Below are 14,961 nucleotides of genomic sequence, written 5' to 3'. Positions count from 1 at the left end.
TTTAAATATCTTCTCAAGTCTAATTTGTCACCTGTTTCTGAAATGGAATAGATCAAACCTAGCTTAAATGTCATATCAATTATTTTATGCCTTACAGTTAGTTCTGTAAAGCTGTTATCTCCATTAATAACCTTCCTTACTGTCCCTAGGTTATTGAATCTCTGGGAATTGTTATTTATAAAGCACTGGACTATGGTTTGAAGGAGAATGAAGAAAGGGAGTTAAGCCCCCCACTGGAGCAGCTAATTGATCACATGGCCAATACAGTAGAAGCTGATGGGAGTAATGATGAAGGCTATGGGGCTGCCGATGAAGGTCTGGAAGATGAAGAAGATGAAAAGAGAAAAGTCTCAGCCATCCAATCATACAGAGATGTCATGAAGGTAAAGGGGCAATTTACACAGTACTTGTTTTTTTCAGAGTTGTTATTTCACTTTAGACTTGTAACTGTAGTGAAAAACTGGTGGTTACCTGAGGAGGAGGTAGGTGAGGGATGGGGTGTAATAGGTGATGGGAATTAAGGGCACGTGTGGGCAGCCCAGGTGGCTCAGCGGTTTAGCACTGCCTTCAGCCCAGGGCGTGATCCTGCATGGACCCTGCTTCTTCCTCTGCCTGTGTCTCTGCCTCTCTCTCTCTCTGTGTGTGTCTTTCATGAATAAATAAATAAATCTTTTTTTAAAAAAGGATACGTGTTGAGATACGCACTGGGTGTTGTATGAAGTGTTGAATCACTAAATTATACACCTAAAACTAATATTACACTGTATGTTAACTAGAATTTAAATAGAACTTTTTAAAAAAGCATATGAGAAAAAATAAGTTATAAACTGGAAAAAAAGTGAATGGGAATACAGCATTTGATAATAGTTCATAGATCTTCAGCTACTAGTCAAAGGAATAAGGAACTAAAATACTCTTGGTTTTGTGATTTGTTCATAGTCCCAATATGGCCTTTTATGATTGAATTATAGCTCAAAAAAACACTTTTAGATATCATATACTCCTTAATATTACATGTAATACACCAACTTAACTGCACATTGTATCTTCAGTTGACTTCTGCGTTTTCCTTTTTATAGAGTAAATAGCAATTGTGATCCACTAATGTATATTAAGATTCTGAATCTGAAGTATCACAGCTGATTGTTTTACTTTGTTTTCTTGACTTACTTGGTGACATTTATATGTAATGAAACAAGTTTATAGTTGGAATTGAAATTTTCTCCTTAAACTTCCTGTGTACTTGAAGGACATAATTTCTACAGTGCTAAATGCGCAGAGATCAAAATTAAGATTTGTCAGTTTAGTCTTAAAAGAGCATCTGTATATTATGTTAACTAGATTTTGTAAGCAGTATTGTTATCTATCGCCTATTTTCCAAGTTTTTTTTAAAGCATTGGATGGGAATAGAGAGGAACCTTGAAGACAGTACTTTTCAGGTGTATTACAGCATATCCTGCTTCTTGTTCCTTCTTAAATGATAAATCTTCCTGGGAACTCTGGAATAAGACTCTACAGTTAGGATGCTTATGAAATTCAGATGTATTCTTTAGCTCTTTTAATACTTGCAGTGCTTTTCATTTTAAATCTGTAGCCACACAGGCAAAATCCTTATATATGTACAAATTGAAATTTTATACATTTTATATTTTCTAGATGTTAAAGTATATTTTGAAATATATAAACTTAAAGGCCAGATAAAACTTTTTGTAACTCACAAATGACCTACTTGTTCCATTGTAGACCAATGATAATGATAAAAAGTGAAGAGTAAAAGATTTTTCCATTGAGACATAAACCTACTACTAACACATTTAAAATGCTTTTTGGTATAGAATATATTGGGAGCGGTGAAATCGAGGAGAATACCCACTTGACCGGTAGAATGATAGATGTCATAGCTGGATTGCTCTCTTATACTGCAGATTTAAGAAGATAAGGGCTAGAGATTTATTGGGATCTTAGAGTTCTTATTCAATAACATTGAATATGTTAATTTATAAGACAAAAATTCTCGGGACATTCAGCAATGTGAACCAGTAACTTTCATTTTATTATTTTTTAATTTGAGCCACTTTGGCCTCTTGCCTACCTATCTTACTGCTATCATAATATGAAAAATAAATAATTAAAAGGGTGTTTACATATCATAAAACTATCCATTTTTCATGGCCATATAGTGATACTGGAGACTGTGGTTTGATAAGTGGGTTGAAATCTTCAGTTAGCAAACCGACTTCTTGTTTTCTTTGTTGGAATAGAAGACAAGAATTAACTGAAGGAATAGAGCTGCCTTCTCCTTGTTTGAAGCAGAAATATGAAACTATGTTTGAATAATATAAATAATAGACTATTTAGTAACTTGGAGACAGCTTTTTAATTCTTAGTGAATGAGACCACTTAAGTATGTAACTTTTCCCTGCATAATCATTCTTATTCTACATATTTTAATTTATGTTTTAACATGATATTAGTTGAAAAGTGCTTTCACATTTGTTGTTCTCTGAGCCTTGTGATAATACTTTGAGGTAGATTGGGAAGGCATTTTTATACCCATTTTACACATAGAAGAACTAAAGCTCAAAGAGATATGTGACTTCTCCAGCTTCATAGAACTGAGAAAGTGAGAAGAAGCGTACCTGGTGGTTAAATTCAGAGGCTTACATTCTGGTAGGCCTGATTATGCCATTTCCTTCATACCAGCTGTTGTTGCCCTGGGTTATTTAATCCTATGATCCTTACCCTTTTATAAAGTGAGAATAATAACTGCCTGATAGAATTTTTTTCTTGTAAAATTAGATAATATAATCAATATCAAATATCTAGTTTAGTCCTTGCCATGAATAAAAATTGAATAGCACTTACCATATGCCAGGCATTTTTCTGGGCATTAGGGACATAGCAGCAAACAACATGCAAATGATCCCTACCTTTATGGCTCTTAATTGTAATGGAGAAAAACAGAATATAAACAAATAAAGCATATACACATATGTTTTATGACTCATTTCAGGGCTTTTTGCCCCTGCATATAAATCAGAATGAATTGCAGTCACAAATTTATGTCAGAGATAGAACATGTTCTTCCCTTAAATTAAGACTATAATACCTAAAACATTTTCCTTTCAATTTAAGAATTTCTTGAGAAACATAGATAACCAAGTGTTTAATAATGTCAAGAAGCATTAAGGAAAGTTCATTTTTAAAACTTATGTTCGGGCAGCCTGGGTGGCTCAGCGGTTTAACGCCGCCTTCAGTCCAGGGCGTGATCCTGGAGACCTGCGATCGAGTCCCACATCGGGCTCCCAGCATGGAGCCTGCTTCTCCCTCTGCCTGTGTCTCTGCCTCTCTCTCTCTCTGTGTGTCTCTGTCTCTCACAAATAAATAAATAAAACTTAAAAATAAAATAAATCTTATGTTCTTAGTGCTCTTGGGTGGCTCAGTTGGTTAAGTGCCCAACTCTTGATTTCAGCTCAGATCACAATCTCAGATCATGAGATTGAGCCCCCTACCTTCCTGCATTGGGCACAGTGTACTCAGTGGAAAATCTGCTGAAGATTCTCTCTCCCTCTGCCCCTACCCCCGTGTGCATGCTCTTGCTCTCTTTCTCTTAATTAATAAATATTTTTTTTAAAAAATTACTTTCTTATCTGTAAATACATTCTGGAAAACATTAAATTAACATGAGTCAAAAAGAAGAGATTGGGGATTCCTAGGTGGCTCAGCAGTTGAGCGTCTGCCTTCGGCCCAGGGCGTGGTCCTGAAGTCCTGGGATCGAGTCCCACGTCTGGCTCCCTGCATGGAATGTGCTTCTCTGCCTCTCTCTCTCTCTGTCTCTCATGAATAAATAAAATCTTAAAAAAAAAGAGAGAGAGATTGGTAGATGTGAAGGGAAAAGTGGTGATGATGGAGTGTGAAGTGTGCAGGAATGGAAGATCAAAGAAGCAGGATTAGGGATAATGGGAGAGTAAGACTTGAAACAGTGGATAGAAAGGGCAAGTTAAAAAAAGTGGTATAGAATCTAGAAAAAGTACCTGAGAAATGACTGAAATTAATATGAGAATAGTACATGGAGTTCTTCATTTGAACTGAATGTAAAATTCCCAGTTTATTTATATGCTTATTTACCTTTTGAAGTATTCAGTAAGCATTTAGTGTGCCTTCTTTGTGCTGAGTGCTCTGTCAGCAGTATGTTGCTGAGAATAACTAGGATTAAGTGCACCCCTATGAGATATTATAGACTAGGTGTGTAGGAACATACTAGCCCATGCACTATGTTTGTGCAAATTAGCAATAGGCATTCCTTCTTGAAGATACTTCACATCCATCTGTAGGAAAATTGTTGTAAGTAGAAATTTGCAGTGTCTGTGATGTGGAGGATGTCCTTGTAGATATGGCACTCTCGTGAACATTCGGGACCTACCAAAGTGGTGGTCCAAAACATGTACATGAGATGCTAAGGGAGCACAGAGAAAGGCACCAAACTCAGCCTGGTGGATTCTGGTGTTCTTATATAATCCAGTCCCCCTAATAATTGGGGAATGCATGTAAAGCAGTACCATATGTAACTCTTTTGCAAGCAAGAATTTACTTTTTTTGGAGAAGCTGGCCAGGTGCATGGGCTGGCACCTAAGCTCTCTTTACCCTGGTAAACGCCAGGGTAATGGATGGAGATGTGCCATCCTCCGTTCCCTCCGGGGTAGGCAACCCCAGAAGTGCGGGTCTAGCAGCACAGGGTCCTCGATTGGAGGGCACCCCCAGTGGACAAAGCCAGCTATGCTCAGTTCCCTTCAGAAGAGGTAGACGCTGGGAGGACACAGGACAGCGAGAACTCTCCTGCCACTGGGTGACCTTCAATTTGTGCAGATCAGGGCCTCCACGCCTGCCCCCCGGAGGATCTAGGCCAGTGTGCACTGAGAGACTGCAGTTCAGTACACGCGGAGCTCCGGGGCTGGAGATTTGGCCACAACTGTTTTAATTGTTTTCTTTTCTCCTTTCACCTGGGAGAGGTGTGGCTTCTAGGGAATAAAGGCCTCACAGGACAAACAGCTCACACTGAGGCAGGCCACCCAGCAAGGGGCAGAGCATCTCTGCCCAGGCACAGACATCTGAGAATCAGCGCAGCAGGCTCCTCCCCCAGAAAATCAGCTGGAAGAACAAAGGAAGACCATTCTGCACTGGACAAAATGACTAGAAGGAAGAATTCACCACAAAAGAAGGAACCAGAAGTAATACTTTCTGCCACAGACCTGCTAGAAATGGATTTAAGTAACATGTCAGAGATACAATTCAGGAGGACAATTATAAAATTACTGGTGGCTCTGAAAAAAGCATAAAGGACTCCATAGATTCTGTTACTGCAGAACTGAGATCTAACCAGGCCAAAATTAAAAATACTTGAACTGAGATGTAGTCTAAACTGGATGCCCTAACTCCTAGGGTTAATGAGGTGGAGGAGAGTGAGTGACATAGAAGGCAAGTTGATGGAAAGGAGGGAAGCTGAGGAAATGAGAAAAACAATTAAGAACCCACAAGGAAAGGCTTCAGAAATAAATGATAGCTTGAGAAGGGATAATATTTGTCTTATTGGGATTCCAGAAGAGGTAGAGAGAGAGAGGACCACAAAGTATATTTGAACAAATCATAGCTGAGAACTTCCCTAATCTGGGAAGGAAACAGGCATTCTGATCTGAAAGAGAGGACCCACCCAAAATCAACAAAAAACTATCAACGGCCCAACATATAATTGTAAAGCTTGCAAATTTTAAAGAGAAAACTCTAAAAGCAGCTTGAGACAAGAGATTCTTATATGGGGAGAAATATCAGATTAACAGCAGATCTCTCCACAGAGACCTGGCAGGCCAGAAAGGGCTGGCATGATCTATTCAGGGTACTAAATGAGAAGAACATGCCGCCAAGAATACTTTATCCAGCAAGGCTGTCATTCAGAATAAAAGGAGAGATAAAGAGCTTCCAGGACAGGCAGAAACGGAAAGAATATGTGACCACCAAACCGGCTCTGCAAGCTATATTAAGGGGAACCCTGTAAAAGAAAGAGGAAGCCCAAAGAAACAATCCACAAAAACAGGGACTGAATAGGTATTACAACACACTGAATTCATACCTTTCAATAGTTACTCTGAATGTGAATGGGCTAAATGATCCCATCAAAATATGCAGGGTCTTGGACTGGATAAAAAAGGAAGACCTATCCATTTGCTGTCTACAAGAGACCCATTTGAGACCTAAGGACACCTCCAGCCTGAAAAAGAAAGGGTGGAGAACCATTTACCATTCAAATGGTCCTCAAAGGAAAGCTGGAGTAGCAATCCTCATATCAGATAAATTAGATTTTATACCAAAGACTGTGTAGTAAGGGTTAAAGGGGACACTATATCATACTTAAAGGGTCTATCCAACCCGAAGACTTAACAATCATGAATATTTATGCCCCTAATGAGGGGAGCAGCCAAGTATATCAATTAATAGCCAAAATAGAGAGATACATAGATAATAATACATTAGTAGTCGGAGACTTCTATTATGGCACTTTCAGCAAAAGACAGATCTTCTAAGCAGAGCACCACCAAAAAAACAACGGCCTTGAATAATACACTGGACCAGGTGGATTTCACAGATATATACAGAACATTCCATCCGAACGCACCTGAATACACATTCTTCTCAAGTACACATGGAACTTTCTCCAGAATAGACCACACACTGGGTCACAAATCAGTTCTCAACTGATACCAAAATTTAGGATTGTCCCCTGCATATTTTCAGACCACAATGCTTTGAAACTAGAACTCGGTCACAAGAAATTTGGAAGAAATTCAAACACTTGGAGGCTAAAGAGCATCCTACTAAAAGATGAATGGGTCAACCAGGAAATTAGAGAAGAATGAAAACAATTCATGGAGACTAATGAAAATACAACTGTTCAAAATCTTTGGGATACAGCAGAAGCGGTCCTACGAGGGAAATACATCACAATACAAGCCTCCTTCAAAAAATTGGAAAAAACTCAAATATACAACCTAACCTTGCACCTAAAGGAATGGAGAAAGAACAGCAAATAAAGCCTAAACCAAGCAGAAGAGAGATCATAAAGATTCGAGCAGGGGATCCCTGGGTGGCGCAGCGGTTTGGCGCCTGCCTTTGGCCCAGGGCGCGATCCTGGAGACCCGGGATCGAATCCCATGTCGGGCTCCCGGTGCATGGAGACTGCTTCTCCCTCTGCCTGTGTCTCTGCCTCTCTCTCTCTGTAACTGTCATAAATAAATAAAAAATTAAAAAAAAAAATTAAAAAAAAAAAAAAAAGATTCGAGCAGAAGTCCATGAAATAGAGACCAGAAGAACTATAGAACAGATCAATGAGACCAGGAGCTGGTGCTTTGAAAGAATAAGATAGATAAACCCCTAGCTCCAGTCTTATTAAAAAGAGAAAAGACTCAAATTTAAAAAAAATCACAAATGAAAGAGGAGAGATCACAGCCAATACCAAGGAAATACAAACGATTAAAAAAAAAGATTTTATTTACTTATTCATGACAGATACAGAAAGAGAGAGAGAGAGAGAGAGAGAGGCAGAGACACAGGCAGAGGGAGAAGCAGGCTCCACACGGGAACCCGACGTGGGACTCGATCCCCGGTCTCCAGGATCACACCCCAGGCCTAAAGGTGGTGCTAAACCACTGAGCCACCAGGGGCTGCCCAATACAAACGGTTTTAAAAACGTTTTATGAGCAGCTTTATGCCAACAAATTAGGCAATCTGGAAGAAATGGATGCATTTCTGGAAACCTACAAATTACCAAAGCTAGAACAGGAAGAAGTAGAAAACCTGAACAGGCCAATAACCAGCAAGGAAATTGAAGCAGTCATTAAAAACCTCCCAAGACATGAAAGTCCAGGGAATAGATGGCTTCCCAGGGGAATTCAATCAAATGTTTGAAGAAGAAATAATAGCTATTTTACTAAAGCTGTTTCAAAGGATAGAAAGAGACGGAATACTTACAAACTTGTTCTTTGTGACCAGCATTACCTTGATTTCAAAATCAGGCAAAGACTCCACCAAAAGGAGAACTATAGACCAATATCCCTGATGAACACAGATCCAAAAATTCTCACCATGATACTAGCCAATAGGATCCAACAGTACATTAAGAAGATTATTCACCATGACCAAGTGGGATTTATCCCCGGGATACAAGGCTGGTTCAACACTCGTAAAACAATCAGTGTGATTGATCATATCAGCAAGAGAAAAAACAACAACCATATGATCCTCTCAATAGATGCAGAAAAAGCATCTGACAAAATACAGCATCCATTCCTGATCAGAACTCTTCAGAGTGTAGGGATAGAGGGAACTTTCCTCGATATCTTAAAAGCCATCTACGAAAAGCCCACAGCAAATATCATTCTCAATGGGGAAGCACTGGGAGCCTTTCCCCTAAGATCAGGAACCAGACAGGGATGTCCACTCTCACCACTGCTATTCAACATAGTATTGGAAGTCCTAGCCTCAGCAATCAGACAACAAAAGGACATTAAAGGCATTCAAATTGGCAAAGAAGTCAAACTCTCCCTCTTTGCCAATGACATGATACTGTACCTAGAAAACCCAAAAGACTCCACCCCAAGATTGCTAGAACTCATACAGCAATTCAGCAATGTAGCAGGGTACAAAATCAGTGCCCAGAAATCAGTGGCATTTCTATACACTGACAATGAGGCTGAAGAAAGAGAAATTAAGGAATGAATCCAATTTATAATTGCACCCAAAAGCATAATGTACCTAGGAATAAACCTAACCAAAGAGGTAAAGGATCTATGCCCTAAAAGCTGCAGAACAGTTCTGAAAGAAATGAGGAAGACACAAAGAAAAATATTCCATGCTCATGGATTGGAAGAACAAATATTCTGAAAATGTCTATGCTACCCAGGGCAACTTACACATTCAGAGCAATCCCTGTCAAAATACCATGGATTTTCTTCATAGAGTTGTAACAAATCATCTTAAGATTTGTATGGAACCAGAAAAGATCCCAAAAGCGATAGGAATGTTGAAAAAGAAAACCAGGGATGCCTGGTGGCTCAATGGTTGAGCATCTGCCTTCGACTCAGGGCATGATCCTGATCCTGGGATCGAGTCCCACATCGGGCTCCCTGCGAGGAGCCTGCCTCTCCCTCCGTGTATGTCTCTGCCTCTTTCTCTGTGTCTCTCATGAATAAATAAATAAAATCTTTAAAACGAAAAACAGATCTGGGGACATCATAATGCCTGACTTCAATCTGTACTACAAAGCTATGATCATCAAAACAGTGTGGTACTGACACATAGATCAGTGGAACAGAATAGAGAACCCAGAATTGGACCCTCAATTCTGTGGTCAACTTATCTTTGACAAAGCAGGAAAACTATCCACTGGAAAAAGGACAGTCTTTTCAATAAATGGTGCTGGGAAAATTGGACAGTCATGTGCAGAAGAATGAAACTGGACCATTCTCTTACACCAGACACAAAAATAAACTCAAAATGGATGAAATATCTAAATCTGAGACAAGATTCCATCAAAATCCTATTGGAGAACACAGGCAACAACCTTTTTGAACATGGCTACAGCAGCTTCTTGCCGGACACATCTATGAAGGCAAAGGAAACAAAAGCAAAAATCAGCTATTGGGACTTAAGATACAAATCTTCTGCACAGCAAAAGAAACAAGAAAACTAAAAGACAACCTACAGATTGGGAGAAGATATTCACAAATGACCTATCAGATACAGGGTTGGTATCCAAGACCTATAAAGAACTTATCAAACTCAACACTTAAGAAACAAACAATCCAGTCATGAAATGGGCAGAAGACATAAACAGACATTTCTCCAAAGAAGATCTACACATGGCCAACAAGAACATGAGAAAATGCTCCACATCTCTTGCCAGCAGGGAAATACAAATCAAAACCACGATGAGATACCACCTCACACCAGTGAGAATGGCGAAAATGAACAAGACAGGAAACAACAAATGTTGGAGAGGATATGGAGAAAGGGGAACCCTCTTGCCCTGTTGGTGGGAATGTGAATTGGTGCAGCCACTCTGGAAAACAGTGTGGAGGTTCCTCAAAGAGTTAAAACTAGAACTGCCCTGTGACCCAGCAATTGCACTACTGGGTATTTATTCCATAGATACAGATGTAATGAAACGCTGGGATACCTGCTCCCCAATGTTCACAGCAGCAATGTCCACAATAGCCAAAATGTGGAAGTAGCCTTGATGTCCTTCGACAGATGAATGGATAAAGATGCGGTCTCTATATACAATGGAATATTAGCCATCAGAAAGGACAAATACCTATTATTTGCTTCGACGTGGATGGAACTGGAGGGAATTATGCTGAATGAAATAAGTCATTCGGAGAAGGAGAATCATCATAAGGTTTTACTCATATGCAGAATATAAGAAATAGTGAAAGAGACTATAAGGGAAAGGAGGGAAACTGAGTGGGGACAAATTAGAGAGGAAGACAAACGACTCCTAACTCTGGGAAACAAACAAAGGGTTGAAGAACGGGAGGAGTGTGGGGGGATGGGGTTACTGGTTGAAGAGCACTAAGGAGGGCATTTGATCGGATGAGCACTGGGTGTTCTATGTTGGCAAATTGAATTTAAATTTTAAAAAGAATGGGAAAAATTCATTTTTTGATACCTGAAATCATGGTAAATTTTTTTTTACTTGAGAGCTGCACTGTAAATGTTCATAGCCCTTATATAATTTGGCAGTATATTAAAAAGCCTGAAACTGTTAAAAATGTATAATAACAAAAGGCTAAGAACATCCTAAATGTTCGTTAATAGAGGAATAGTTGAATTAACTATGGTATAGCCAATTAGTGGAGTATCTGAAGGGATATAGGTATCCAAAAGTATTGAGGAAAGATCTCTCCGGGGTATATTTTTGTGAAAAGAGAAGGTCTGTAAAAGCATGTATAGTATGCTTGCATTTGTTTAAGAAAAGATATGGATAAGAATATGTTTAATGGCAGTTGTTTATATTTTTTTAAAAAGAGGATAGATAAACCAAACTTAGAGTTAGCTATAGATAGAAAAAAGGAACAGCAAAAACTGGGACAAGGATTAAAGCTAAGCATTTATGACTTTGCTTGATTATGTAGATTTAATTACAAATTATATAAATGTTTCACACAATTATAAAATAAAAATATATATATATATATATATATATATATATAATTCCCCCTGAATGCAAGGCAAATTGAACATAGCTATTATCCTGTTGGAGACATAACCACATAGAAAGACCTCCAGAGCAATAACCATATAGTAGCAATGAGCCCAGCTCCCACCAGGTTATGTTCTCCAAGGCTCACTCCCCACTAAAAGAATCCCAGGATTCCTTAGAGAAATGGCTAATTCCGGATCTGTGAAGGCAAGGTCTGAAATAGCGTGGAACGACTTGTCATACCAGAAAACAGACTATCCGTGGTTACTAGATTGTATAAAAAGGACTCAGAAGCCAACACGAAGAGGTTCCCATTTGTCAAAGATGGAAGAATTTGATCATCAGGAAGAATAACAGCTGTGATGGATTAAAACACGTCAAATATTCTGATTTCTGTGAACACATACATGATAGTAAGACCCTCATTGGGCACCTTTAGAGGCTTGTTAGGGAACCAACTTATTTCAAGAATTGGCAAATAAATGGAAAGCATATTCATCCTATCTTTTCCATACAAACCAGCACCTTAGGTATCCACTTAGTTTTGTAAAGTTTCTTTTTATAAAAGTATTCCAGCTAATATGTGAAAATAGAATGATAGGAGTTGCAAAATGGTGATTTCTAATTCCAGAGAAAGAATAGCAGTAATGATTGTGGAATCAGTAGAGACCAGCAGACTTTATGTACTCCTGATGGAAGTTTGCAACACCACTTAGGAAGTGTTCTTGCCAAATCAGCAGACATAAAAAAAACCCCAATCTTCTCTCTAATCAAGCCTCTAGATCCAAGTAGAGTTTACGGGAAATCCAGAGGACGTAGAAGCATTTTAAATAACGCCATATGGATGCAATCAGTGAAATTCAGACTGTGGGAAACTCTGTAGGACAAACCATGTAATTTCTATAGTAAATAAACTCAAGATATATGGAAAGAGAGAAAGGAAAAACTTAGATTAAAAGAAACTTGACACATAGCATCCAGTTGCAGTAAGTGGACCCAAATAGATTCCAATTAAGAGAAATAAATTGTAAAAATGTGTGTACATATTTGAGGTAATCAGGAAAGTTTGACCTCTTATGTTATACTTGATATTAGAAATTACTCATATATTTTTATAAGATTTTGGGGCACCTGGGTGGAGTATTCAGTTAAGTGTTGGATTCTTGGTTTTGGGTCAGGTCTGATCTCAGGGTCGTGAGATGGAGCCGTGTTGCAAAGTGTGGAGTATGCTTGGGTTTCTCTCTCCCTCTGCCCCTCCCCCATTAAAATAAGTAAATAAATCTTTTTTAAAAATTTATTTTTAAGTAATCTCTACACCGAAGGTGGGGCTGGAACTTATAACCCCGGGATTAAGAGTTGCATGTTCCCCTGACTAAGCCAACTAAGCACCCCAGAAATTACTCATATTTTTAATATGATGGTACTATTATAGTTATTTTTCAAAGAATGTATGAGACACAGATATTTGGGATTTGCTATCCCGGAGGGTAGGGCTGAGCAGGTGAGGAAGGTAGATTAAGATTGGCCATGAATGGATCATTAAAGTTAGGGGATGGGTATATGCTGATTCATATACTGTTGACCTAGTTTTGTTTTGAAGTTTTTTCGTATAAAAAATTAAAATATGTAAAAATATCCAGAATAATCATTGATGATAGTAATACTAATGTTAGAAATATTTCAGAGAGGTAAGTTTTTGGTAGTGCAGTGCCCCGATACAAGCAAACACATCTACGCATATGCACCCTTCACACATTTGGGTCATGGAGCGGCATTCAGTGTTCTATGCATATGGGCTCTGTGGCCTAGTGTCCCCATCCCTGCCACTTGTGATCACATGCCAGGGCCCTGGAGGGGTAGCCACCAAGGTTTCCACCAGTCCACAAGTAACAGCATGGCAGCCATCCCCTCCAGCAGCTCTCACTCATGGCCACCCATGACTATTACCAGCACAGCTGGGGTTCCACATCCAACCCAGTAACAGCTCCAGCAGAAGTGCAGAGTATCCTGTGGAAGGCATCCCTCACTACCCAGAACTCCCCAAGGCCAAGCAGTCCCTGGTGGACAAACTTCTTTATCAAGAAGTCCACACTCTCATTCATGGCTACAGTGTTGGGTTCCCCAGAACCCTCAGAAGCTTACCAGGCCTCCAGCAGGACAATGACCTGTGACTGAGTTCTGGAAGCCATGAGGAAGCAGCCTGGTGGCCAGCCTGGCAAAGCCAACCCTGGGCTCCAATCCTCAGTGGCTACTGCCAGGCTTCAGAAGGTACTAGGTTCATCAGAACCCCTCCCCTTCCCTCCCTGTAGACTAGGTAGGCTGCAGCAAGCAGAAGCAGTTTGACTTTTTTATATCAAAAGAGCAAAACACCAAAGAGGAAGTTGAGAGAACCCCACTCTTCACTATCCAAGCCATAAGCTTTTCCTAGCACCTTATAACTGTGTGCCTTGCACCAAGTGGAAATTAATCTCCAAGCAGCCAGTTAAAAGAAGAAGAAATTTTAAATTGAGATATAATTGACATATTATGTTAGTTTTAGGTATACTGCTTAATGATTTATGTATATATTGTGCAATGATTTTTGTGACAAGTCTAGTTAATATCCATCCATACATCCACACATAGTTACACATATTTTTTCATATGATAATTTTAAAATTTACTCTCTCAGCAACTTTCATATATACAATACCGTATTCTAACTGTGATCACTATGCTGTGTTACATCCTTAGGACTTAGTTATTTTATAATGGTAAGTTTGTGCTTTTTGACCTCCTTCACCCATATTTCCCAGGCTCCTCCTCCCACCCCTATCTCTGCCAACTGCCTATCTGTTGTCTGTACCAAAAGATTATTTTAAAGTTTTTTATTTAAATTCCATTTATTTAACATATAGTGTAATATTAGTTTCAGGTGTGCAATACAGTGATTCAGCATTTCCATACAACACCTGCTGTTCATCACAAGTCCGCTCCTTATCTCCATCACCTATTTTCACCCATTTCCCCACCCACCTCTTTGGTAACCATCAGTTTGTTCTCCATAGTCAAGAATCTATTCAAAGAGAGAATTTTTAAAAGAAAAAAATGTTACATGGATACACTGAAGATATGTTTTGCACCATTATTTATACTATTCTAAAATGAAATAAATGGCAAAGAAATGATGCATCAACTAGATAGACTATTATATATTCTCTAAAATTATAATTCTGTGAGTTATTTAGCAATATGGAAAACTTCTTTAATAAATGAAAGAGACCATGATGTTCTGCATATACTGGTATATGGATAATGAATGAACGAAACTGGTAGTTTGAAGTAGTGTGTTAGTGGTGGTGTGATTCACAGTGAACCATTTAGCTTTAGAAATCCATTCCTTTTATTGTTTTTACCATTTATATAATACATAAAAGATTGTAAAATGTTAGTAAATTAAGTATGGAATTGGCTGTGAGTAGTATTATAAGCTATGCTTTCAGTGTTAATTCATAATTTAAAACTAAATGCATGTTTCTGCAAATACAAGCATAAGTTTACACGCAATAAGCCCTGCTTATAAAAAGCTAGCAGGTTTTTTGGTTTGCCTTGTAATGTCAAAATTTGTATACAATTTTGAAAACTCCTGGGAAAAGTTTAAGAATAGTCCTGTAGAAAATGATTCAAATAGAAACAAGCTTTATGCATTTAATTTTATTACAGCAAACTAG

General features: G+C 38.7%; 1 protein-coding gene across 4 annotated transcripts in view; it reads left to right on the top strand.

Annotated features, from left to right (window-relative positions):
* The window catches only part of SPIRE1 (spire type actin nucleation factor 1), a 199,416-nt gene that overhangs the window by 78,183 nt on the left and 106,272 nt on the right, over positions 1 to 14,961 (top strand). For all 4 annotated transcript variants that reach the window (XM_055324056.1, XM_055324055.1, XM_055324058.1 and 1 more), the window contains one exon: positions 150 to 383. In XM_055324056.1, coding sequence (XP_055180031.1) covers positions 150 to 383 — 234 coding nt within the window. The remainder of the gene's footprint in view (positions 1 to 149; positions 384 to 14,961) is intronic.

This window comes from Nyctereutes procyonoides, unplaced genomic scaffold (genome assembly GCF_905146905.1).
Source record: "Nyctereutes procyonoides isolate TBG_1078 unplaced genomic scaffold, NYPRO_anot_genome, whole genome shotgun sequence".
NCBI lineage: Eukaryota > Metazoa > Chordata > Mammalia > Carnivora > Canidae > Nyctereutes > Nyctereutes procyonoides.
This window is presented reverse-complemented; position numbering and strand designations above follow the sequence as displayed.